This window comes from Oxyura jamaicensis, chromosome 23, assembly GCF_011077185.1.
Source record: "Oxyura jamaicensis isolate SHBP4307 breed ruddy duck chromosome 23, BPBGC_Ojam_1.0, whole genome shotgun sequence".
Taxonomy (NCBI): Eukaryota; Metazoa; Chordata; class Aves; order Anseriformes; family Anatidae; genus Oxyura; species Oxyura jamaicensis.
The window spans coordinates 3,706,303-3,733,336 of record NC_048915.1 but is presented as its reverse complement, the minus strand read 5'-3'; the positions used below and the strand labels follow the sequence as shown (position 1 = coordinate 3,733,336).

Below are 27,034 nucleotides of genomic sequence, written 5' to 3'. Positions count from 1 at the left end.
TCCTTTTTTTTCAACTTTATTTAGCTTTGGCTCTGCACAGAGCCTTAGCGTAGCATACTCTAGCCTTCAGGGAGGGGCACAAGGAACCTCCTGAACACACCGCGGTTCAGGGGCAGCCCTCATCTCCTACGCCTCGTGCCCGGCCCCTGAAATGCTGTAAGGGGGATCTGGCACAAAGACCCTGAAGAATAGAGAAAGCCCCTGCCCCACGGTGTTGTCGGAGGCTCATAGGTCGCTGCTGCAGTCGCGGCACAGGATCTCATCATTGTCAGGGATAAAGCCCTTCCCGACCAGCGAGGTGTTACAGCGGGCGCAGTTAAAGCAATTATGGTGCCAGTGACGGTCCTCAAAGGAGACGTATTTACCTCCACCAAAGCCTGTGGGAGGGACAGAGCACAGCGTTAAAACCCCTGGGGACACTCGGACAAGCTGTCTGTACAGATGTGGGGTTTGGTTCATCTCCAGGCCAGCTGCACTGTGGTACCAAACACCCTGCAGAACTGAATACATCTGAAATATGGATCTCCACTCTCAGAGGGTCCAGAGGAGCAAAATGATTTCACTCTGGATACTTCTGGGCTGCAGAAGTGCCTACAGACACCTGAGCAAGCTTGTGTGGTGGAGATGTGTGAGCATCACATGGAGCTGGGTGAGCTGCAGAGGGCAGCTTCACCCCGAGGAGTCCCCCTGGGAACAGTCCTACCTGGAGGAAGCGCCCTGTCACCAGGACCATCGTGCTCACCTGTGATGGGCTTTGTGCAGGCACTGCACTTCTTGGCATAGAGGTTTCCAAAGCACTTGATGCAGTAGGGGTTGTCATCCTGGGAGGTGAACTGCTGGCCAGCCAGGGGGGTCTTGCAGCCCGTGCAGACGAAGCACTCCTTGTGCCATGGCTCGTCCCGGTAGGTCACTCCTCCCTTGGTCAGGGTCTGCAGGAAGAGAGAGCACATGGGTGACACACGGGCACTGCCATGCAGGAGGTGCTGTCAGCCAGGGTGCTGGCACCCAACCCTTTTTCTGATGGGGCTTGGAGAGGGCTGGTGCACAGCCCGCATGTCCCTGGCACTGTTGGAGCAGAGAAGCCACTGACAGGCAGCAGCTGGGTCATCCACGAGTCCCCTGTCCTCTCCTCCCAGCCAGGGGAGATGGGAACCCACCCCAGCACCATCCCACCCACCCTTCGTGGCAGGAGCAGGGAACGCAGCCCTGGACCACAGGACGAGGGTTTCGGGCTGCCAGGCCAGCCGTACCTTTTTGCAGCGGGTGCAGCGAGGAGCAAACTTGCTCTCGTAGCAGGGGACACAGTAATAATCCTTCTGGTCTGGGATGAAGGATCGCGACCCGATGGGCTGCTGGCAGCTGCTGCATATGAAGCAGTGCTCGTGCCAGGTTTGTCCGTTGTACTCCAGCTTGCGGGAACCTGCGAGAAGAGCTGTGCTCAGAGAGGCAGGAGGGGGCACACGCGCTCACGCTGGGCACGAGAGGCTGTGCAGGACAAAATGGGGTCCGGTACACCATGGCACAGGCAAACAGGGCCACGCAGATGGCTGGGGAGGAGTCCCAGGTCCAGCTGGCAGCCACAAGCAGGGGGAGGGCTGTGGCAACATGCCCCCTGCACCAGCACAGGCCACGGCAGAGAAGCCTGTTGTAACCCATAGCTGAAGAGGGTGCCAAAATGGCCAAGCAGACACTCCTTTGCCTCGGGCTATCTGCAGAGACGCACCTTCAGCCATTCCTTCCTTTCTTGTCAGCACACATCAGAAAATGCCCAGGAAACCCTTTGTTATTTCCTCCCCGGCTCACTTCCCCATAAAAAAAAAAAAAGGTAACAGACAGACAGCGCTGTGCTGATCGCATCTTGGCATCCTGCTGTCCTGCCAGACGGCGCCCAGCCCGTGCCGTGCTCCGACAGCGCAGCAGGAGGGCAGAAATCCCACCTCTCCCTTGCTGCCCCAGCCTTGGAGCCTGCAGCCCCTGGGAGCAAACCACAGCCCTGGCGCCCGCCCGCTTCTACCTGGCATGACGGTCTTCTCGCAGGCGATGCACTTGGAGGAGAACTCGCTGCAGTAGCAGTCGTTGCACAGCAGCTCCTCGTCCTGGCAGGTGAAGGGCTCGTCAGCCAGCGAGCGGTCGCAGCGGAAGCAGCGGAAGCAGTGCTCGTGGTAGTGGCGATCCTCGTAGTACAGCTCCTGGGGAGGACAGCGAGGTGAGGGAGGGGGGGGGACGAGCACCCAGGGACCACGATGCTCAGCACGGGTCCTGTACTCACTCTGCAGTCGTGGCCGATGAGCTCTTTGCACTCGTCGCAGGTGTTGGCGAAGTGGGCGTCGTAGCAGGGGATGCAGTACGGGCCGTTGTCCATCTGGATGTACTTGCGCCCGTACAGGGACTCCTTGCAGTTGTCGCAGTCGAAGCACTCCGTCATGGTGCCGGTCTGGGGGCCTCCTTCACCTGCTGGGAGAAGGGCAGAGGCGCTCGCTCAGCACCGCCTCACGCTGCCGGGACGTCCCTGCAGAGCCCTGGTATCCCCGTGGGACAAGGAGCACAAACCCCGCGTGTGGCCGACGAGAGGCCGCTGCCGGGACGGGTCGGACCCATTTCCAGAAACACCCACAGGCGGTCAGGGCCGGGGCTGAGTCTGGCCCCAGGTTTCCGCTCGCTCTCAGCGCCCGGAGCACGTAGGCACCGAGGCACCGCCCGGAGAAACCCAGACACGTGTGCATGGGGTGAGCTTCCCGCTGCCCCGCTCCTTGCTGGGAAGCAAAGGGTAAAGGGTGACCGAAACCAAAAGATTTTTTCTGCAGAAGTTCTGATTTAGCACCCGGAAACGGGCCCACGTGTACGCTGGGCACCGCTGTCACACCAGAGCCAGCTCCCGGCCCCTTTCGGAGACCCCCGTGAGCTGCCAGCACGGCCCCGCACCACGGGCAGGATTCCTGGGGACGGCTCGCGGGCCGATGCTCTGCCTGATCTAGCTGTCAGCGTTTCCAGTGCTGGAACTTCTCCAGGACTTTTTACAGCTGCTCCATGGGGAAGCAGAAATCGGGCACCCCGCGCCGTGCCCGGCTACAAAGCCACGTCCCTGCAAAGCTCTTTCCACATGCTGCTCCGGCTACAAACCCTCCTCAGGGAGCGGGCGCCGGGGAGGACGGGTGGTTTACAAGCAGGGGAGGCGCTCGGGCTTTGCGGGCAGCTCAGACACCGCGCGCTGCCCCGCTCTCCCCCTCGGACGAGCGGCGCGCCAGAACCACCCCGCGCTCCTCGGAACACCGATTCCAGAGCGAGAGCACCTTCCTGCTGCTTGCTTTAACCTGGTTATTCCTAAATAAGGAATTCTCCGCTTGCAAATTCACACCCTTCTGCAATACCAGCTCGCTGTCAAGTGTAGACAAGCCCAGGGAATTACATCTGAGCAGTCAGCGGCAGAGCCGCACGCTGCGGCTTCCTCCAGGACCCCCCCTGCTCCGGGAGGAGCTGCGTGGCCCCGTCTGCAGCCCCGTGCTTGGTGGGGCCGGCAGCTCCCCGCTGCCCCGTGCCCCCCTCCCCGAGGTCTCCCCAGTGGCAGCGGCCGTCCCTTGATGCTGGAAAGCCCCCGCGGGGCAGGAGCTGATCCAGACGGCTCTGACTCAGGCTGCGAGCTCCCCAGCGCTATTCTTGGGCAAGTTCCACGGCTCCCAGCTGTTGTCAAGCCTGGTATGTGCTGATAGCGCTGCCGGGGAATAAATCTAGTGTTCCCACATGGCTACGTGACCGGCGGACGGGGAACAAAGTTCCCGTTCAGATGCTCTCGCTGCTCAGCTGCCGCCTGCCGTGGGAGCAGCTCCGCGACCCCCAGCCAGCCCGGGCAGCTCCCAGTTTGGCACTGGGACGGGGCAGGCACTCTGGGAGGTGTGCCCGAAGGAGCCCAGTGGGTGCCGGTGCCTGGGGTGGTCCTGTTGCCCCGGCTCTGCCCTCCCAGCACCCTCCCGTCACGGTGCCCACGCACGGGGGCAGCAGCTCCCGCGCCCCCCGGCCGCGTCCCACCGCCGCCCCGCTTGCCTTCGCTCCCTGCAGCCACCCGGGACCTTTCTCGCTGGCGAAGAATGAAAATTGAATTACCACCCTCCTCCTCCCAGCCCTGCTGAGGAGAGGAACTTTCCAAGGTGTGTCTGTAATAAAAAGGGCCTCTAATAAGCGCTCCTGCCCTGGGAGCCGCGATACCGCCGGGGCTAGGAGCTACCGTGTTTGCTCAATGGGCTGTGCTATCTCCGTGGTCCTAAAACACGGGGTCAGAGGGCATCAGAAAACACCAGGGGAGGAAAAACAACTGGGTGGGAGAAGCCTTGGGTTCTACCGGTGAGATGGACTCAGCCCCTGAGCGCTGCTGTCCCCACCCTGGAGGCTGTCCTTCCCCGTCCCCAACCTCAAAGCAAGGCACAACGTTTCACTAAGGGCAGCGGGGGCTCCCACAGCCCCGACCCACGCAGCTGAGGCAGCTCTTGCTGCCCCAGAAGTGTCTCGGCCCCCAGCCCCACACGTACCCTCAGCACCCAGTGCCACCCAGCAAGCCCCAGGCGAGCGGCGGGTGCACAAACACCGGCCCTGCAGCACGACCCTGCTCCCCCCTGGCAGCTGAGCGAGTGCTGTGACCAAAAGAGGGCTTAAAAACAAAAGTGACAGGACAGGAACATTGCAGTCCCAAATGCTGTTTGTCATCCGGGCTGCTCGCAGTGCCAGCCCCTGCTCTGCCACCGCCAGCTGGCACCGCCGAGCCCCTGGCACCCACCACGAGCACCGGGGCAGCGCCCTGGGTGCCACCGGGTGCTGCCTTCGCTGCAGGGTGCAGGGCACCGAGCAAACACAGAGGAGGGAGAGAAAACCAGGCGAACCCTCTGAAAATGGTATTCCTGGTTAGCCCCTAAAGCATCGTCCAAAGCCACACCATGCTGGCAGGATGCCGGCTGAAGCCCCTGAACTGGGAGAACTGGGTGCACTGGGAGCAAAGGGCTGCTCCGCGGGGTATTGCTGCCATCCAGCTCCTCTTGGGCTACGCTCGCCCCTGCTTTGAGTGGATTCTCCCCCAAACCAGACTGTCCCTGTCAGGCCCTGCTGGCCCAGCCCCAGGGTCTGAGCAGGCTGGGGGTGCGGGGACCGTCAGCAGAGCCAGCGCCAAGCATCGCGTGGCTGAGGCTGCCGTGAGAGCACACGGGATCGGACTCCACGATGCCCTTTCCAGAGAATAAAGACCAGCCCCAGGAAGTTTGATCAGAGTTATTTGCATTAGATAAGCTGCGAGGAAGCAATCTGTTTGCTCCCTTTGTTCCCGTGGCGCACGCACCGCCGGGGAAGGGGTGTCAAACCCCTGCCCCACGCCAAAGCAAACTCTGCATCTTCACCCCCACGGACACGGCACCGCTGGGGACCAAGTTCATGGCATAAAGGGAGAGAAAAGAAAGAGAGCAAAGGAGTCGTAAAAAGCCCGCAATTCTTACTGTGATGGGGAACTTGGAAATTGTCTCCTTTCATAAAGAAAAGAGGTGGAGTTTTTAAAATGTAGTTTAAAAAAAAACCCAAGCTTTAATTGATGCTCAGATTTAGAAGGCACTTCTAAATATAGGCAGTCACTATGCGTGCTAATTAGCGTTTGCTCATACTCTGCAGCCCGCACCACCCTGTAAACACTGGGAGCTAGGCTGACTACGTGACGCCTTCATCTGCTAGCCAAGGAGTTGCCCCAAACGAGGGGATTCCAGCTGCAAAGGGAGCTTTTGTTTGCCTGCCGCAGGACAAGCGCGGTGCCTGCAGGACCAGGTCCGTCGCACACGGGGACGGTGGAGCTGGACACGGGGTGTTCTCGCAGCTGTCTCACTGTCTAAGGGCAAAAATACCACCAGATATATGCTTGCCAGCTGCCTGCCCGCTCCTCCTGACCGATATAGCCGCGCTTACGGAGGGAAGGAAGTTCGGTTCCTCTCCTGTGCCCAGGAACAAACAGCTTTGGCAACAGGAGCTCCTCTCACAAACAACATTCAGAGTGCGCCAGGATGCAAACCTGATCAGTCTGGAACAGAGCTCAGAATAACTTCACGTATGAGAAAGGTCAGCGATCCGCCAAGGACACGCAGCAGAGGCCGCTTTCTAATTAGAGAGCAGCGTGCCCGTAACGCCGCGCCGGTCCCTGCCCGCGGTGGCACAGCAGAGGCTTAGCGACAGCCCCGGGAGATCGTGACATTAAAGTCTACGAACCGGGGTCCTGTTATGCAAAGAACAGGGCCAGGGCCAGGCTTTCTGCAAACCCTTCAGAGTTTAAGCAGCCTTCGGAGGCAGTTCCCGCTACCAGGAGCTCCTTCAGCCCGAAGACTCCCGCGGTTGGCAAAGCGAGCACCCTGCGGTTGCTGTCAGGTCACGTCCACGAAGCCATCCTAGAGCACAAGGCTATTCCAAAGGAAACAATCTTTCCAGGACACAGGAATAGACCCGTCTTTGGCTCTGTGTGTCAGGTTCCTGCCTATCCTCGCCTCCCCCTTGTGCAGTCTCACTTCACACCTAAACAGACACGCGGCCGGCGAGGCGCAGCGCTGCGGGCCAGGCGCCCCATGTAAGGACGAAACTGTCCAGGGAGGAGGCTTTGAAAGACGGTCCTGGGCGTGCTTCAAGGTCAGAAGAGGGGAAGAACGCTTTTTGTTCCTGCTGGCTTTCCAGAACCATTACGGGTCCTGGAATCCGTGCGAAATTGTTTCCGCCTCTCGCCGGCCCTAAAAGGGAAACCAGCTGCTCGCTCAGGGGAGCCGCGCTGGCCCCTGCGTTATGCTGCGAACCGAAAACCTTCCCCTGCCCTGACTCCGCTTCTTGCAGCTTTATGGGGCCGTAAGGTGCGGCTCCCCTGCCCCTCCTCACACCACAACCTCCCCTTTGCCCCCTCGCCCTGCTCCTGACCCCACGAGCTCCAAGCCTGGCACAGCGGGAGCAACATCCCCGCCTGCTGCTAGCTGCAGCTTTCAGGTGAGAGGCTGGGGGAAGCTTGCCAGGACGGTGCCGAGCGTTTTGCCAGGGTAAGGCAGCCAGATCCAGCCTGCCCGTTGGCAGTGCTGTTGCATCAAACGATCCCCGCCTGCTCCAAGCACCCCTGAGTCATTTCCTGCCTGCGGCTGCACCTCCGAGCTCCCTTCCAGCCCCACGGGCAGCCCAAGGGCACAGCGGCGAGGAGCAGCACGCCTGCAAGGAGGCAGGAGGGAAAGGGATCAGCCCGTACGGCACACGGCCGTGCCCTGGTGCGTGTCTGTGCCCTGCAGAGCTGCAACCTCATCGCTTGCCCCAGCACGAGGGGACCCATCGCCTGCCCAGGGCTGTCGTGGGCTGCTCTGGGCTCTGCTGTAGGTCAGTCAAAATGGCTGCACGTGGAAAAGTGCCGGCAGAATCCTTCGCTCAGCACAGCAGGCAGCTTCTGAGACTTCGAGAGGAAGCAGCAGAAACTGTTAAGGCAGCTGACAAGGCACGAGGGTGGCTTCGACTGTCGCATGATTTTACTACAGCCTTAGGACGGCAAACTGAGGGTTTCCGAGTGTGCAGAAAAGACCTGAGGTGCCCTCCATTCAAAGTGCCAAACCGCAGCCCATGGGCTCGTCCCAACACCTCGAGATACAGATCAAGACAAGAGCTAGAAGCTCAACTGTCCCCAACCCGGTCTGATCTTACCAGGAACTCCCAGGCACCGGCAGCCCTCACTGCCCAGAGGATCCCACTGTGCAGCTGCGGCTGGGACATCGCGCCCAGCCCCAGCTCGGTGGTGGCAATGACCCCGTGATGCAGGGGACGGCCACCGCCACTGTGCCACGCTGCCTGCAGGCAGCAGGAGGGTGCCAGGAGGGTGTATGGGGTCTGATCCTGCCTAAAAGCAGCCTCCCAAAGAGACAGGAGGCTGATGAGCGAGGTTATGTATGCGATATAAGGAGGAGACCTTGGAGAGAGAAAGCCCAACGGTGGAAAGCACAACAAGAGGTGTCACCAGAGAGAAAGCATCTGTGTCATTTTGCATGTTAGTGACGTGGCACGCTGTGCATGCCAATTTTTTATGGTCCTTATCAGCATCGTTTCACGGAGGTGGAGGAGAAGGGACGCAGGAGGTCACCTCACACCCAGCTACAGCAGAGGCATCTCCGCAGCTTGCAGGAGCTCGGCACCGTCTCCAGGAGGCCAGGCTCCCTCCTGTGCTTTCGCACTTTCTTGCGACACCAGCCAGAAGCCAATTCTGGGAGCAAAATAACCTAAGTATTTGCTGGATTCTGCCCGACCAGATACACTCAGAAGACCTGGAAAGCAACAACAATTTCTTAAAGTTTCAATTAAATTTCTGAATTATACCATAAACGATGGGCCAAATCTCCCAGGAAGGCCAACAGGCTTTAGAGAGACTGCACGCCGAGTCTCCTGTGTGTGGGGATAGTTTTGGCCCTGAGGTGCTTCCAGACTTTCCAGTACACCCAGCGGGTCTGCCAGAAACCCCAGTACCCCCAGAAGCAAGATGCTGTGCCCGTGGATGGGACATGGTGGGGCTGTCAGGAAGCTCACGGTCCTAAGGAACTCCAAAACTCTGGTTTCAAAACACTGACGAGTTTGTAGACCTTTATCCCCTGGTAGTAAATTCCTCGTTCTTTCTCCAAAGATAAGGACACATAAAACAAAACTTTTCCTATGTGAAAGGAAACCTGCTGCTAGCAAGTCAGGCTCTCACAAAGCAGCATCCCCATACAAGGTAATGGGACAAAGCTCCGAGCGAGTATTTGTACACACTGGGACATTTGTCCTTTAAAGAAAGAACCTCTTTAATGAGGCCGCATTTGCAAGGGATTCCAACTTTCCATACCACGGTGGAAAAGCAGGCGGGATTGCCCATCTGAGATTCAAACTGTAATTTCTCGGGGCCAGGACCTTGTTTTGCACGTGTTTTTGAGCTACTTCTGTCCCCTTCTGTCCCTCTCCTCCCCCTGCTCTTTCCTATCAGAGCAGGCCCACTGAGTCCAGCCACGAGGGGAAGCACCCACAGGGCTGAGCACGAAGACCTGGGGTTTGGAGGCAGGGAAAGAGAAGATCCATCCCAGTGAGAAGCACCAGGCTTCCCGTGGGTGCCCACCCTCACTGTCTCTCCCCACCTTCCAAAACCCCAGCAGGGACAGCAGAGTGGGCTGACGAGGAGAAAGGCAACACCCCATTCAGGCCTTCCTCCTTATTTTCTCTGGGGAAAGTTAATTCTACCAGGGTTGAAGAAAGGCTTGAGAGTCCCTGCCACACAACCAGAAAATGAAAAACTCTGCCCAGGGAGGAAGGAGAGAACAATTTCAGAGCTAGAACTGTATTACTAAACACCTGTAAGGATTAATTAATGCTAATTAATGGTTGATTAATCCCCACAGGTGTTTAGTAATACACTTCTAATTGTATTAGAACAAACTAATGGCCCTGATAATCATCCTGAACAAAATCCTGCCTCTTCAGGCGGCAGCTTGGGCTGAGGGCACAGCCACCAGCAGCAGAGCTGTTGGGATGCGCTTGGAACAAGCACGCCATGTCTCTCTGCTGACATAAAAACTGAGCGCTTGTTTAAGAGACGGGCTGTTAATTTGATTTAAAGTCGTATACAAAGTAAGCAAAATCTGCACAGGCAGCAGGAAGTCAGGAGTGGGAACCACTTGGGCAGCTCGGACCCGTCGCGCTTCAGGCTGGCCACTTAACCCCAGGAAGAAGTCCAAGAGCAGAGGAGCTCGATAGGAACACAGAAACTTCTCCCCAGCCAAACCGAGTCTCGTTTACCAGATGGTGGCTTCAGAAGGTGCCAGAAGAGATTCTGGCAGGTCTCCAAAGAGGTGTGGGAGATGAGGGACGGCCTGGCCCGAGCTCCCCGCCGCAGGTACCTTCCCCTGCCCTGCGCACCACCGACCGAGCAGGAGGAGCTCGGTCCTCCTGCAAACCAACAAACCCCGCTGCTGAGGCTGGTGACCGGCTGCAGGGCAGCAGCTGCAGACATGGCCAGGGTGACCATAATTGGAAGAAAGGTGCTGGAGCCAAGTTTTAGGGAGCGTGACCAAGCGCGGGAGCTTCGGTACGATCAGAGGAGCAGGGACTCACGCCCCGGGGAAGCGGCGGCTCGTAGCAGTTCTTCAAACAGAGCAAGGAGCAAGCGTGCAACTGATTTCAGCACTCCCGCTCCCTTCTCTCCTCATTGCATTTTAGAGAAGGATATTTTATGGTAACAGTGATATCAAAAACGTGCACGCTGAGCTTTGGGTTTATTCATTTGTGGCACAACCAGCACGTATCGCACCGGCTCAGCAGCAGCACTGCCAGCGTCAGGCACAAAGCTCCCAGCACAGGAGCGGTCACAATTCCTATCTGCCCGGGGAGCCTCAGCCTCAACAGCATCAGCAAAAACACCATCAGCAAGGGGGTGCCTGACAAATCCCATCTGCAGAGTCTGCCAGTGGCAAATCCACAAATTTCCTTGTTTTTCCTTTCTCAGCTAGAAAGCTGGGCGAGAGTGAGGAACGTGTTTATTGCGCAGGGCTGAATAAACCTTTCGGATATACAGAGGACACCATGCGTTCATAGCCATCATCCTACTGGCAACAAACAGCAATGCAAGAAAGCAAACAAACCCTAAAGATAGTCATCGACCATACAAAACAAATTAATGGGCAGTGGCTGGCCTCCAGGGCCCAGGTTTCATACCAGGTCTAGGCAGGAGCTAATCTGGAAAGTGCCTGTTGCTTCGAGGTGGATTAGTTTATCTGTGAACCTTCTCTGCCCTTGTCATTAGAAAGTGATGGACAAGAAAAGGTGGTGGGAAGGGATCGTAACTGGATGAGGGTTCACCAAGAAAGTCATTAAGAGAGTATATATAAATGCACGTGAAACTGCAAGCTGTGTGCACGGGGCCTCATGTTACCGCCCTGCTGCAGCGTGTTGCTCTTGTCCTGTGCTCTGCAGCCTCATCCCGCTGCACATCGCCGTGGTTGCAGCCCTGCACAAGGAACAGGGCCCCCTGCACGAAGGCAGCATCCTCCACAAAGCAAACACAAAACAAACGTGCCCACAAAGAGCAAACAGGACAACGCGCTCACGCCACAAACCCAGAGAGCCGTGCGGAGCCCAGGACGTCCTAAATCTTCCAAATGCGGCAACCCAGGGAGATGTGTAACGCCCTGGCTGTGACAGAAACAGAAAGGGAGTCCCAGAGAGAAGGCATGTTGTTAGGATTATTATCTAGCAATGAAAGTTTAATTTTGGACTGAACTGATTTATGCCCATGAACCCCAGCACGCTTGGTCCATGGCTGTATAAATGCCTGACGGCTCAGCCAGCTGCACGAGCTGAGGGCTCCAGCAATAACGTTTCAAAATCTCTTTTCGCCCCATGAAATAGAGGTCACAGCCAGTACACGAGAATTCAAACATGAAAGCTTGGCAGGAAATGACTAAGTGCGCGCTGCAGCCAATTTACCTTCGTCTTAGATCTGCCCAGCACCCAAGGATCTTGCAATTCAAACAGACAGCGCAGCCTCCACGCAGAAAAAAGAATCAGACTGCTCTAGTTGCTTGCTTTGAGGGTCAGTGCATCTCCGTACGGATATCACTACAAAATAAAAGAATTCTGCTTTCTTTCCCTAGACTTCTTACAATTGTAGCCTTATGCTGTAGTTTTCACTTTTGCTTCCCTTAGAGACAGCTGGCTTGTTTTTTTAAATTGAGGCTGAAGCCACTCTTACTTCTGAGCAGATAAATCATTCAAATCGGCATTTACAAAGCCTTTTGTAGTCCCTGAATAAAAGGTACTTACAAGATTACACCTCTGATTTGCACACAGAGGCAATCGAAGGGCTGCTTCGAGCTTGCTTCCAGGCAAGCATGCACAGGGGCTTGTGGACACCTTGCGGGACACGTGCAGTCGTGGTGCACGCACACTGAAAAGCAAACCTGTGGGGTCTGAGCCCAATCCCCTAGTAACTGTCTTCTCCGGAGAGCCTGGCAGCTCTTTTGTTGATTAAGGGTCAGCTCAATTTCAATTTGTTGTGTGCTTTTTTTTCCTTGTTGTAATAAACGCAGTAATTTTGACATACAGGAGCAGGAAAAGACATATAAAACAGACAGGTTTCATTTAATGCGTGCCTATTACTTAAAGGGCAATGTGATTTTTTTCCACCAAATTTGGTCAAAATATTCAATTTTTCAGTTGAATCCTTGTCTCCCAAACCCCAGCATTTGCAGTTAACATCTCACATACACGCAGATACATAGAGGAAGGTGGCCTGCTCTGCGACCCCTGCAGTTTTGCCCTTTCAGGGCTCTCCACCTGCATGCAAAATCATCAGAGTGAAGCAAAAGTCAGCAAGGGGACAGGGAGACATTGCCATGTCAGTCATGTGCCATGCAGCTGCCTTCCCGCTGTCTGACCACCAGCCACGGGCCCCTTTGCCTCTGCAGGATATTGTATGAGAAATAAGGGCAGCCTCTGCCTGGAGTCCTTTTTACAGCTGCTGGTGTCCCTTGCAAGCAAAGGCAATTACAGCCCTGTAACCCGCAGCATGTGAGTGCTTCTAAATCTGGGGAAGGACTGAATCCTGGCAAAGGCAAATTGTCTCAGGTTACCTTCCCGAGAACTGCTTGCTCGTGGCCCGAAACACAACTAGGATCCCCTGTTGCCTGGGAGATGCTGCGTGAGCCAGCTGCAGCCGTCCGGCAAAAAGGCAGCGCTCTCCAAGGACAGCAGCTGAGCCCTCGAGAGAAGAGTCAGGCAGGGGCCATAGGAAGAGGAAGATCTCACTGAGACACTATCTTGCCAACGGAGACGTGAACCAAGTTTCTATCTTCTGTGGCTAACGATTTCTCTGCTCGGTGATCTGCTCCTCGGGTGTCACTTGTGTTTAGCACACAGAGCTGGCCACGCAATCAAGTCTCCTCGGTAAATTCTCGCCGACACCTTTCCAAATTTCTGTTAAATATTGCACATCTTAAATTACAGAAACCATCGCTTCTAATTATCATGTATTTTACATAAAATCTCTAAGGAACGTGTTATTGCACGCACTAAATTTGCAGAAAGCAAAAAGCTTTCCAGTTTCTGCCCTGCTGCAATAGTTGGAGGTGCAATCTTTGGTGGTACCTATGAAAGAGAAAACTTGCCACGTCCAAAAGACTACATGGGCACAAATGCTCACAAAATCAGGTGTGAGTGCCTTTGTGTCACGCAGCTAAACACCGAGCTTCCAAGATCTGGATGAGCCCACCTCAGAACTTGTGCCCACCACGCTGGCTTCAGCCTGCACAACCCCGCATGCTGGCAGGTGGCAGGGCAAAGCACACGTGCTGACCGCCCGAAAACTCAAGAAGAGATGAAGAGTGCTCCTTCACACAAAAAAGCACCCATGAACGATAATTAACAACAGCAGAAAGGCCCTGATCCAGGCCTGTGGCTCATTCACAGAACCTCATCCTCCAATTTAAGGCTGGGATGTACGAGGAGAACTTTGTGGAAGAGATAACAACGATAACACAGATAACACCGGAACAGAAAGGTCAGAAGCGTAACTCTCAGAAGCCCCTCTCACCAAGAATTTCATGCAAAGACCAAAAGTTGTTTTAGCCCTTGAAGCAGAGGGTATGAAGCAACGCCCCATTTCTTAGCTGCAGAGGCAATGCCCCGCACTCATTCACCGAGGGAAGCAACAGCAAATCTCTGCCTAGATTTAAGGAATTTCCAAAGCCGTTTGCATGTTCCTGCAGCTCAGAGATCCCGGGCTTCCCTGCAACAAGAAAACACCAACACCCGAACACCCCTCCTCTGCTCCCCTATCCCACCAGACCCAACCCGATCCATTTACCGACTGTTTGCCCCAAACTGGCAAACCCAGGGAAGCAAAAACTCAGAGCGGTTCTGTTACCTTGCATTGCTGGCTGCGATGGGTCAGCCCAAATCCCGGCCCTGGCGGAGCAGCAGCAGCGCGAGGGCGGCTCTGCGGCTGACTCCCACCGCAGACAGTCAGAGCAGGTGCGGCGAGCGAGGGGCTCTCGCTAGTAAATCATCACTTCGCCAGCAAAACGCTCGAGTGCTTGCCCAGAAACAAAAGCAGTCACATCATAAACCAGAGGGTGACATCAGCACAGGGATTGCATTTCCTACGCAGGGTCAAATTTCATTGCTTGTGACTGGAAATTGGACTCTTACGATTTGAGTTACTCCAACTTTTCACGAGAGGCACAGGAATTCCTGATTCCAGTTAGATAAAATTCACTTCCAAACTCTCTTTATTTCTCAGTGACCTGACAATAGAAAAGAACAACCAAGCAAGACTCCTAACAGAAAGGCAAATGCTAACAAACACCATTGATAGCCTGACTTCCCAAGCCAGGCGCTAACGAAGCGAGCAGCCGAACTTTCACTGGAAAGGGTCGGTGCTATTGCAACAGCCCAGTCTGGAGCCCAGTTATTCAAAACCTCTAAACTGCCCTTTTCCCTTCTTATTCAGAAGTTCTGCTCTGCGTCTTCTTCTAAAATTAAAGCTATCAAGGATCTGAAAACACACATTTCATCATTCCTCGGTTGAGTCATTGTTTCGGAGCATGAAGCATGATGCGCTGTGCTTACGGTCTGACACCTTCCCCAACCTGAAGTGCATTTGTGATTTTCCACATACAGCTCTTTGGGCTCTCCAAAAGCAACACATCCAAGACTTCTATACAAGCCCAACGGGCCAGAATTAATCTTCCCATGAGTTACATGATGTTTGCACAGGGTTGAGAAATACTAGAAATAAAAGTTCCCTTGGCTGAGTTAGATGCAACACTGCATACTTTCTGCTACTAAGGACTCTTTAGTAAGTACCTCTATTACCCCACATACTCCAGATCCCTCTGATTTTGCCATCACAGCAATTTTCTTGGTAGAAAAATGTTTACTGAGTTAAAGGTTGCCACTGAAATACCTTAAAATTTAATTGCTGCCTTTTCTCTCTGAAAATTTCTAGGTGCTTGGAACAGAGGCAAGTAATAAATAATACTCACCCAGGATACGAACTGAAGATTAGCTTGCTTTCTTTAGAAAGCAGTTTAGCCCCTTGACTCCCTATTGCAAACAACACAAATATTTATGATGATCCAGTGCAAGACCATAAACGTATGAGTGTTCAGTTTCCACAGTCCTGACATCCCGTACATCTCACAGGATTTTTGCTTCATCGATTCCCTAACAGCTGCCACCAGCAGAAACACTACTTACCCTTACAACACCTGCAGGGCAGGGAGTTATTTCATCTCCCTCCTGGGATTTGCACCTCAGAGGATTTTGGCATAGGGCAAACCTGGCAGAGCTAAAAATGGAACCAAGATCCGTGTCCCTGGCCAGCACCGAAGCCAGAAAGCTTCTTTCTCCTTCTGAGATGCAGCAGCCTGGAAACTTTGACGCCCACTCACGCATGCTACAGACCTATGTCCAAACAGATCTCGCAAACTGAATCCTTTGTGAGAAGCTGGGGAGAAAGAAAGGAAGAGGCGGACAGACCCGGTACTGTGCAGTTGCAATGTACAGTTAATCTGGACCCTAGATCTTTTGCCCAACTAACACCGTGCCTTTGCTGGTTGCTCCTGGTGCTGAAACTACGGGCTTTCAAGGTGAAAAGCTGAAGGGCAGCACTGGAGCAGTGGAGCACCCAGAGCTACATCCCAGTTCAAATTGTTAATTCTTAAGAACAGAAAACAAGCTAGTACTTGGGATCACGACCCTGACAACAGTGCTTGGTCAGTTCAGGATCTGCTGCTGCTTGATTTTTCACCATCCTTGCATCCTAAGCACTGTCTAGGAATACTGCCATCAGCTGCAGACCTCAAAGAGGATTTTTTGTTGTTGTCAGCCATGCTGGTTATGCCTTCCAGACAGACGTTTGTATTATTATACAATTTCTTTTGTTTCATTAGAAGAGCTAAAACAAAACCGACATTTCTCCCCAGCAGTACTAAGCTAGTACATACACCATTTTTGTGGAAAACGCCATGATTTGCAGCCACCATCTGAACGGCAACAGAAATTACCTAACCTCTAATATACTCACATGAGGGAAATCCTGCGGGCTTGGGTCATTCAAGAAATAAGGTTGCCTTAGAGTTACAGGAACAACACATGTCCAGAGTGGGCTACAATCTGGTAAAATACGGTTTGAAAAATCAACTGCTAATTGTTTCTACAATTTGCATTTTATGTTAAAAATTCTCCCAAAGACTTCTGGAGCCAGAGCTCAGTCTGGAAAGGATTTTTACGGTCACACTGTAAACCCACAGAAAGCAGGGATCTAGAACGGAAACAGGTCATTACAGCTAAAATACTGATCCTGGGTTCTGCCTGAAACAGCTGGGATGATTTCTCCAGTTAAGCAAATTACTGTAACTAAAACCCACTCTGATATTTAAAGAGATGCTGAGTAGTCACTCTTCTTCCCAGATAACAAGATAAGAGCTGTATTAATTGAGGAGTTTCTAAGTAAGCACTTGAAATTTAGGTAAGCAAAATCAAAATATCAAGACCATATTTACATTCCCGGGTAATAATTAAATATTTAATATCTTGTGGTTCCAGTATTCTAGGTTTTTCTGTGCACCAAAATATTGAGTCATGTAAAAAACATCTGTAGCAGCTGGAAGACATTCGTTTGGCCTGCTAAGATTCATTAGTTTAAAAACACATAAATAAAGTGCTCATTTTATTTCCAAAACTCTAACACTGCTTCTTTCAGTTCTCTTAGGGTGCTTGGTGAATAATGCTTAAGCAATCTCTTCTCAGCAGGAGGTATTAGATAGCAGTTTCACAAATGCATACAAATATCTGTTAACTAAAACAGGTCTTGAATTTAGGTTAATGCTATTCTGTATTGACTAACCCAAGTCATTCAGAGCAATATGAAAACCAGCTTGCAAATAGTTTAATCCCTACTTTTATTTTTTTTTTCTCCTAGGCTCCCAAGCTCCCAGTGCCGAAATCTACTTTTAAAAATCACTGATGAAAAGAAACTTCTCTTCATAACTGGGATTCAGATACCTGTGTTACAGGATTACAGAACACAAACCTTCATGCATGCCTTTTCTCCCCAAAAAGCTCCCGCATAATCTTAATGCTTTTAAAAAAAAATCAAGTAAACAAGGGCACTGCTGAGATCTTAAAAGAGAGATGAATTTGGCTCAGTACATGCAGGGATCACTTTTCTGGGCAACAGTTTGCAAAGGGTTATACATTGGCCAGCCAAGTTTCTTTTGCTGGAAGATGCTGAGGTTTTAGTGAAGTTTCTGCAGAGTATGCAACAGTATTCAGCATTTGCTCAGCTAATGAGTTAAATCATTGCAGCTCTCCGATGACTTGAAGATTATGGGTGTAGGAAAGGGTACTGCTCAGCAAGGGGAACTTTCAGCAACCACCACCAAACTGCGGTTAAAACAGACACCAATGACTCTATTCAGCTCCCAAACCTCAGACAGTTTCCATTTTCTCAATAACAAAGCATTTTTGTGGAGTGAGGTAAGAGGCCTCCATCTGCCAGGTCTAACTAACTCCGCTAAGATTGCTTCAGAGCCCGGCCGAGTGAGGGCTGGCCGGCCCAGCCAGCGTGCAGAAGGCAGGCATCCCTCACACCAGGACAAAGGGACAAAGCTGTGGCAGGACAGACGTGGAGAGCAGCCTCCTCGGGACCGTCCCACGAATTCTGCTGGGATTTGGTATCAAAAGGAGCCTGAAGCGAGCTCCAACCAGCGCACAGCTGGCGAGTTCAAGAGGCTGAGGAAAGAGCGAGGCTTTTCACTGAGGATGGGCTGAAAGAGGCAGGAGGGAGCCGAAGACAAACGGCTGCTGGTTTTTCAGTGCTTGGCAATCGATCACAAAGTGTCAAAAGCACAGAGCATTGGGGTTTAGAAGTGAACACAGGCCTCTGAGCACGTGGTGCAGGATGCGGCCTCCCTGCGGGACAGCGCGGCCCAAGGGCTCGTCCACACCTGAGCGGCCGCTTGTCCGAGCCAGAGCAGTTACAGCCTCGGAACAGAGGTCAGGAGGGATTTGGGGTTTGTTGTTGTCTTGTTTTGGTATTTGGCAGCCTGCGTGTATCTTGGCGTCTCAGCTGCAGGAACACCAAGCACCTTTTGTTTGAAAGTCAGCTCTCAGCTCCTCTGAAAATCGGACCATTTATGTAGATGCAGTTAAAGACACTGTGTCCTGCCAGGAACCCCCCAGCTCTCCTCTCTCTTTAATTTCCCACTTGTTAGTCACCTCCCTTGCCATTCTGAGACTCAGGTCCAGGTTCAGCACTTCCCAACTGCCCGCCCTGCCAAAGGATGAGCGAAAGAGGACACCACAGCCCCAGGCTCCCTCGTGCAATAAAGGTAAAACCCTCGGAACAGCACGAAGATGAGGCCAGCTGGAAAGAGCTTGGAGGAAAAGTGGCTACACAGCATGCAACATCAGGAAAGGATCTTCATGGAGCATGTGAATCTTCTGATCCATTTTTTGTCCCTGCATAACAAAGTCTTTAAAAAGCAATGCCGCAAATTCTGCCAGACATGACAGCAACTGGTGTGAATGGCCGACCTGCGACTCGGGCAGGTCAGAACATCCAGGACCCAACTGAGCTTCAACTTTGGTAAACAGCACTGCCAAGGGCTGTTATTCACCTCTCGGAGCCCTCATTCTGCCTGTGTGACAGAATGCATACAAGTTTTAAGAAGTACAGTTCAGAGGGATTAGGAAACACAGAGAATCCATTCCAATTGCATTATTTTAGTCTGGTATATCAGGTTTTTGTATTTATGAGGACAACAATAAAGATTCCCAAGCAGAAACTGCCCCAAAGCTGTTTTACGCAAATTTAATTGAAATTTGGAACCTCCAGATCAGTGTTATTAATGCAATACAAAATAAGAATCAATGGGGATAGAAACAACCAACAAACATAAAAACACAGGGAGCAACTGCAACTTTTCTCTCAAGCCACCTGCAACCCAAATTGAGCAATGTGCTAACTTGAGAAATTTCACTCCCAAAGATGCCAAATTTCTGACCATTAATCCTTAACTCCGCAGATCAGACACAGCCTCCCAGCCACGCACTGACACAAACCAAGGAGGAGCTTTTTAATGCCAGAAGATATGGTGTATGCTTCCAGCTCTGCTGCTACTTTCCTGACTGGCTCTGCAGAACTTCCTTCCCCCCTAGACATCCAAGTTTTCCCACCATCTAAAGCAAAGAATACAACAGTTCAGTTGGAAGGGACCTTCAAGGATCATCTAGCCAACTGCAAAAAGGCAGTTCTTCAGTTGGTTTTATGACGGACTTTGCATTCCTGTAGCTATTTCTCCTGTAGCTTTGAAAACATTAACGTTGATCTCCTTGCTATCTAGTTTAATGCCAGGTACCCAGCTGGATACCTGGAGAGCCCAGCTGGCAAGCAGCACACCATCCTTTCCCAGCCGTGACAAAACATCTCCCAAGCCAGCTTTCTTCCTACGAAGAATGCTGATGTCACATCTCAAAAATCCACACTGCTAATACGAGCCCCAGCGCGAGGTCAGCCAAAGAGGGCTTCCATCAGAGATGAGCTCTGCTGGAGAAGGCTCCCTGGAGATCGTAAGAATAGCAACTCAAACCCAGATGGCAACAACATGCAGCGCACATCTCCAGCAGACGCAGGCACGGGGCAGAGGACTACGCAAACTGACCAAAGGCCAACCCGATTTCTGCCATCTGCAAGCTAGATACAGAAACCTGGGCTGAAGGCCTTTGGGAAAGGTCAGGATATGCTTAAAGGCTCTCAAGATGCTGCTTTTGTTCTCACTATTAGCTTCTCAATTCCTTTGTTAAAAGATACGAATCTCTCTGTAAGACGGTTATTTGGAGCCAAGAGTTTAGATATTATTGCAAAACATATGCTTAAAAGAGACTGGAAATGATGTTGGCAGTGTTACAGAGGGGAGTGAAGCGCAGCTTTGGGTCAAAACAACATAAAAAAATCTAAGCTAGTAAGCAATTCCCATGTGATAGTTTGGAAGAGCCAGCAAAAGCTTCTTCTAGAAAAAAAACAATACTGTGAGAACGAAGCTAACAAGAGCTGGCTCTTGGAAAAATAAAAAGGCCAGTAATAAGCCTGAGTATTGCCAACAGCACATATTCAAGAGAATCTTTCTGGGAAACCGGCTCAAGTCATTACGCTGGAAAGCCCTTAGGGACTAGGGACCTTGAGGCTAAATGCTGGCAAATTGCTTCATCAGTTAAGCTGGTCCCAGTGTTTTCTACTGCGTAAGAATAATTTGTTTTAGCCTACAGGTCTCTACAGAGCAATGGGTAAATTCAGGCTGCTTCCTCTGGGAAGGGAAACTAAGCGCTCAGTGAAGCCCTGCCCACGAAGGATGTTTTTGGGTTTCCCACCATCACTGACATCCCTTCAGCCCAACAGCCGACCCAACACACGCAGGCTGTTGGCTTTGCTTTATTCCCTGTGCCCCTCGGTGCCACTTACCTGGGGGGAAAAATCGCCCGAGCTGCTTCTGCCAGCTCGCCACCAGTGAGCTGTCGCCACAAAAATGCGATGACTGTGCCTCCACAAAAGCATCTTCTGGAGCCTCATTCACCCAAAATGGATGTAGTCAGAGCAATTATTCTGATGTAGCTTGTTTTCCAGGGGAATAAGGAGACCTTGCTTTATCTCTCATTTCAGGGAGTGATTAGTTAATACATCAGGAAAGAGATAAACTGATGCAGAGAGATAAAGGCAAGGCTTTTGTTTGAGGTCTTCTATTTCCAGTCCAGTTACTCATAGTTACAGGAGCATACAGAGAGCACAGAAGACAACAAATGTGATCTCTAACACTGGCAGAGAAAAATCCTGCATTGGCAGGGGACGTCAAGGCACTACCTAATGACCTCCCTCCTTTTCCAAGCCCTTTTCTGATTCACGTTGCCATCTTCCTTCCAATTGACCTAAATAACATGTTCAGGCAGCACTGGAAGTATTTCCGCCTCAGACTTCAATAGCAGCAAGATCTCCACATCTGGAAAGGGTATTTCTCAGGAAAGTCACACCACAGGTGGCTTAGGAGTGCTTTTCCCAGGAGAGGAAGAGAAGCACCCTGTCTTGTCTCATTTCAGCGGTAAGACTTCCTTGCTGGAGGAGAACAAAGGTTGCCCAGGAGCACAGCAAACACACACTATGCCTGTGCCCAAGCCCCAGCTAATCTGAACAATGTGGGCAGAGGATTCAATTACCTCATTTCCAGGTGTGCTGTCAGCATGAGCCATGACTGGCTTGGGATGAAAGAAGAAAAGCTGCTCCTAGCTCTGGACTTGTCTGCATCGTTTATGGTAATTATTGCCCAGCAGCCTGTAATCCTTTAATGTCATATCACTCTCACAGCCCTCAGTCTCTCTACAACCTTTTGATCACCACTGCAGAAGAGGCTGAAGGCCAGAGCACAGGGCCCACCAGAGCAGAAGGCATGCCAACCCAGGCCGCAGAAAGAGGAAGGCAACGAAAGCCATGGAAAAAGGACTTGGGTGATTCAGCCAGCTTCAGAGCTTCAGACACAAAGCGATTACGTATGCTAGCAGCAACCAAGCACTTAAAACAGATGCATGTCCAAACAATTAGTCTACCTGTCCAGCTGTTCACTCCAGCACACCACCAGAACAGAGCATTCAACAGGAATCACAGGAATTCAGCAGGGGAGAATCCAACCCATATCACTACGTGGCTGTTTCACACAAAGTTTTTTTGATCCTCTCCAAAACTCATTCTTTATCACAAGTTCAGGCACTTATGATAGCCATGCAGTTATCTCACCTCTTTGCAGCCCCCCCGCAGACGACTAATCTCAATGTCATCTCACAGCAATGGCCCCCACAGGCTGTGCACGGAGTAAATGAACAAGTAAAAAGTCAACTGAAAATGGACTCGTTGTCAACAAAGACATGTATTGTGGGGGAATACAAGAAAAGGCTCCAAAGCTGCACAGACTGCCCCATGAATCCTCAGCAGCCTGGGAGACCATTTTTTTCTTTAAAGCATACACATACATACAGTTCTTCTATGCAGGAGAAAGGAGGTTGTACTTGATCTGCACCACCTCATTTTCAGGTAACGGAGCTTCAAAAACCAAAGGAGCAAACAAACAAGAAAAACCCACATGCCTTTGTGCTACAACACAACTGTTTAGTCCATAACAGCTAGTCTGTATCTGTTATCTCTACATTTTTTATTAGCTCATGTTTACTTTGGCTGCACATCCAAGCAGTCATTTAACCAGGGTGAGAGAGGAAAATCTTGGACTCTCAACAATGGCCAAGCAGTTTAATCTGCCACTGGGGACGATGACTTGACTCCTATTGGTGTTTAGCACTGGCAGGGTCAAGTGTAACATGTGGTGAAGGAAGCACTAGGGAAGCAGATCTGTGGCCATTCCATCAACACTGAGCATTTCCTTGAGCTATTCGGAGGTCCCTTTCCCCTCCGAGAGCAGAGTATGGCTCCAGCTGCCCAGTCACCTGCACCAGCTTCTCCCCTCGCTGGATTTATGACTTCAGGGGCTGCCAACAGCTCCAGGTTGGATACAGCACATTCCTCTGGCTTACAGTTTAGATGTTCAAAACCCAGTTAGGAAGCAGTTCAGATTATGTCCTTGGCATCGGCCACCAGGCTGGTGCTAGGAGCTGATTTATGTTCCTGAGCAGAACTGGCACTGGTCAGGCTGGGCACAAACATCACCCAACTTCTGTCCAGCGATGATTCCAATCAGAAAGGGCTATATTTAATATTTATCCATGGTGCTGATTTAAGATTTTTTTTGAATTTGTATTTGAGAAGTTCAAAATACTTCACATACAAGAACTCTGTAATTTGCAAACCTGGAACCACCTACAGTAATATATTCAGAGCCATATCAGAAATGATACGAGTTAACAGTCAGATTAACCCAGGCCAAATAAAGTCAAAGTGAGATTGCATTAAGCATGAGAACATAAAATTCAAGATCTTTATTGCATTGCTACTTGGATTCTGTGTTAAAACATTTTTAAATAACTCTTGATTAAGAGTTTTAACACAATTAGCTTAATCCTAACAGCCACGTCTTTCTGTTTCCTCCCAGAGTAATACTATCATCTCAGCAGGCTCCTGTTGAGTAAGGGCAGAATCATTGGTTAAACTGTTCTCCATTTAGCAAACGCCAACAGACACCAAGTGAGTCACTCGGCAGAGGCAATTCTGCTAGGATGAAATACAGGAAGGTGGAAGCCATGTGGCATTCTTCAGTTTCCCCTTTCCTTTCACAATCAGACCCTTGATATTTTCTTCGACAGGAAAACTGACACTAACCCTCCTTGTAAATTGCTGACAATCGCATTTTACACCTGGCAAAACCAGTGCAAAACGGAAGGAAGAGAAAAAACAAAGAGCAAGGACTTTTCTCAGCAGCTGCATCTCTCCCAGAATGGCACATTTTTCTTTCCAACAGTAGCCAAAGACACACTCCTTAATGGACAAAGTCTAGTAACTTCACATTAGTCATTACGAGAAATGCCACCTCTTCTCTGCCCAACTACAGGACGGAGCATGCTGCAGAGCTGCCAAATCTGGCTGTGGCACACAGATCCCGTTGGAACCAGCAAAGCCCGTGCAGCTGAACCCCTTCGCTTGCAAACTCTCAGCCCTTGCATTTGAATGTCCTGTCCTTCAAAAGCAATCCTAACCTCTTGGCAGTAATCTGAAGATTAAATACTGGTAAAGTTTCTCTGCCCCCTAACAATCGGTCTTTTCCCTTTCCTGGCTGCAGCTGGTAGCTATTGTTATAGCTGTTCTTTTTGTCTCTTCTTTTATGTTTGTTCTGATGACTTCAACAGGCAAAACATTAAGTTCTCTCTTCATTTTTCCAGTTTGGGCCTCAAAATCACACCAACATCAGCAGAAATAGTCAAAGTCCTATACGGAATGAGGGGACACAAGCTGCAAGTAGGGCTGGAAAAGCTGAGCACAAGAGCCAGTGCCACCCAAACTGCTTTCTTGCTCGACCACGCCGGGTGCTCAATAGTGGGCACAGACAGGAGCAGTGGATGTCGACCAGGGATACCAAACACCGGAGGAGAAGTGGCTTCCTTATATGAGCAATTACCAGAAATTATGAAACTGTTTGTCCAGTTAAGAAGTTTGGCTTCTATTCAGACCAGGCAGCCAGTCAGTCCCCGGTTTTCTGTAAATATATATATCTGTCTATGGAAACTTTCTGACATGAAAGGTGAGGCAGAGGCAAAAAGGTTTACACTCACGTCTCTCCTGAGGCTCCTGATGCAATTAGGGTTCTTCAAGCATGACCTCATGCAAGCTGAGCACAGCAAAAATCCCGCAGACACGAGCAAGAACCCCAGCAGGCCACCGTGAAAACCTTGTGCATCACTGCTGTGATTACTGTAAAAGTCCTCTTCTGGGGAGAGGGGAGCAGGAACCACTTGAGCACTAAGAATAACCAATTTATTCCATTTTCCTGCCGGTACTGCAGAAAACAGCAGGCCATGTAACAGCATCAGCTGAGCTACAACTGGGAACACGGCAGAAAGCATCTCGCCTCGTAGCACAAGCAATAACACGAGTCCTGGCTGTGAACTGAACCAAGTGCTCCCGAAAGTGGTGCACTGGGAATTCCAGTAACTTGCCCACTGAGGAGATTTTCCTAACTCCCAGCATTTAAGGGTTCACTTCTGTCTTGAAGCTGCCAGGTCCAAAACCTATGGGAACATCACTGAGCTTGCTCCCCTCAGAGATCTATTGCCCGTTGAACACTGTCTACAGCCACACGAGGTTGTTACTCTACAGGAAAAAAATTGTCTGAGTAAGGCAACTGCAATGACATGGGCCAGGAAGGAGACTCCTGCCTTCCTTCCCCACGAGGACCTGGGAGAGCTGAGCCCCCCAGCTGCCGGCTGTGTCCTCAGCCAGCGTGGCTGCTTCAGAGCCTGTTCTAAAATGAACTGCAGTGTAAACAGGAAGCCGAGCTGACAGCAGACGTGCTGCAGATGGCTGCAAATCCTGCAGAGGGAACGGCAGTGACCTCCCATCCTCCCAGAGACCAAGGAACCAGCCTGATCCTCAGCACACGAGTCACTGTTCAGCTCTCCGGGTGCTATTTCAAGGCAGGGGAGGTGCCCGGGTTTTCCATCGAGAGGCACCTCAAAAACATCCAGCATGGAGCAACAGTGGTGCCCCAGCAGCTGGGACCATGGAACTGTTCACAGGGCATCCCAAATTCCATAGCAGAATATTTCCGAGCACCACCCTGCCTTCAGTTGTGGCAAGGCTATGTCACCAGCCTTACAAGTATATAAAATTACAGTCTTAGCTGGGTAAGAATTAAAGTAACGCTCACGACTCTGTGCCTATTAAAACTTCTAAGGAAGAAGCTAGCGAGAGAAGGAGGAAACCCTGCGGTCTCCATCCTAGGAGAAGGGGAAAAAATGGCACAAAGTCAGTCAGAAAAACTTCAGACTTCCCCTTTTCTCCCTGCGCACTGATGGCCTGCCCATCAGGAAGTTAAACCACATTTTGATAAAGCAAACTGGGGAAATTAGGCAGTTTCAACACCTTCGTGAGCAACAGAAAAATTACTATTTTCAAAGGCAGATTTTCAAATTCTGGAGACTCACGAAGAAATAGCCAAGAAAATTCTTCTCAAAACCAAACAGTAAAGGATCGTTTGACAATCACACATTCAGGGCAGCTGAGAGAGTTACAGATTCCTACCACCTGGTAGAGGGGGCAGAGAAGTACCTGTAAAAGCTTTCTCACCCCAGATCTCCTGAACTCTCCACAACTGGCCTGTGCTGCCACCAGGTCATCAGACCTAAGGTCTGGTCCAGTGTGACCTTCCCTATGCTCCTATGAGAGGTTTTCTGATTTGGAAACATTTCCTTACTGTTTTCAAAACAGAGAAATAGTGAACGTATTAAATTCAAATCCAGGTAAAGAGATCTCAGTGTCAGTATCTCCATAGCCTGCGCTATGAAGATAAGCAACCACCAGCATATGCCATCTATTTCAGCTTTGACTCAGCGCAGAGTAATTCCTCCCAACACGCTTTAACCAAGCTAACTGTGAAGTACCTCCAGCATTTCCATGCATTCTCATGAAAGAGACAAAGCAATTAATGTAACCGCAGGTGCAAAATACCTACAAAGCTCGAAACCAAAAGGGAAAACCTTACCTGCAAGAGAGCATATAGCGATCTGAAACCAAACTGCGTTCAGTAAAACGTATTTTGCAGCGATGCTGAGCTATTTTTCAAAGCCGCAAGATGCCAGCTGTGACGTTTGAGCTTTTGTTTAAGAAGAAAAAAGCAAAGGCTGGAGAAGCCTTACCCCATACCTACCCTGGGACTCCCTGGACACATAGCAACCCGTTAGGGCGTGCTGAACGGTTCTCTGCACAAAGTTTGAGCATTTGGTTTAACTTTACTTCAGAGTTTATTGGTCGGGTAAAGTTTCAGAGCTTTAATAAAACACAGCTTAAGCGCTGCAGCTTTACAGTCTGGGAAAGAGGCACGGCAGAAAGATTGTTTTTTCTCTTTTCTTTTAGAAAACGGCATTCGCTGTGCTTCCTCGAGCAAACCCAGTGATCTCCAAGCAGGATCCACCTCGGGCAGCGGCAAACCCAGCCGGGGTCCCGCGGGGATGCTCGGTCCCCCCTTTTCCCCCCAGCCCTCTCCCGGTGCCCCGGGGCAGCCCGTGGCCCCTCGGAGCCCCCCGGCCCGGTTCTCCCCACCTGCTCGGCGCCCCGGGGCCGCGCTCGCTGCTCGCCCCGGCGATGGGCAGGCTGGGCACGGCTCGGCACGGCTCAGCGCTGCTCGGTACGGCTCGGCACGGCTCGGCACTGCTCCCCAGCCGGCGGCGGAGCCCGGCACGGCCCCGCCCGGCTCGGGGCGGAGCAGAGCCGATGGGCGGTGAGCCGAGCCCAGCCAAGCCGTGCTGGGGGCGGTGGGCTCGGCGGCACGGAGCCGCCCTGCCC

At 51.5% G+C, this 27,034-nt stretch overlaps 1 protein-coding gene across 5 annotated transcripts; it reads right to left on the bottom strand.

Annotated features, from left to right (window-relative positions):
* On the bottom strand, positions 1–26,935 carry FHL3 (four and a half LIM domains 3). Of its 5 annotated transcripts, none has more exons than XM_035345772.1 (6): positions 26,792–26,935; positions 2,270–2,454; positions 2,015–2,189; positions 1,251–1,420; positions 743–929; positions 1–377 (listed from the first exon to the last, which is right to left on the bottom strand). In XM_035345772.1, exons 2-6 carry the CDS (start codon positions 2,423–2,425, stop codon positions 226–228), a joined length of 840 nt encoding a protein of 279 aa, XP_035201663.1. In that variant the 5' UTR covers positions 2,426–2,454; positions 26,792–26,935; the 3' UTR covers positions 1–225. The 5 variants fall into 5 exon arrangements, with proteins under 5 accessions (XP_035201663.1, XP_035201664.1, XP_035201667.1 ...); XM_035345773.1 differs by having other exon boundaries at positions 2,270–2,451; XM_035345776.1 differs by lacking the exon at positions 26,792–26,935 and adding an exon at positions 15,244–15,377.
* Between the last annotated feature and the right edge of the window lie 99 nt (positions 26,936–27,034).

Excerpts from the sequence above, each read along its gene's own strand:
- FHL3 (XM_035345774.1), bottom strand. Across the intron at positions 1,421-2,014 it reads CGAGAAGACCGTCATGCCAG|GTTCCCGCAAGCTGGAGTAC; the intron begins GTAGAAGCGGGC and ends CTCTTCTCGCAG. Across the intron at positions 378-742 it reads CTGCACAAAGCCCATCACAG|GCTTTGGTGGAGGTAAATAC; the intron begins GTGAGCACGATG and ends TCCCTCCCACAG.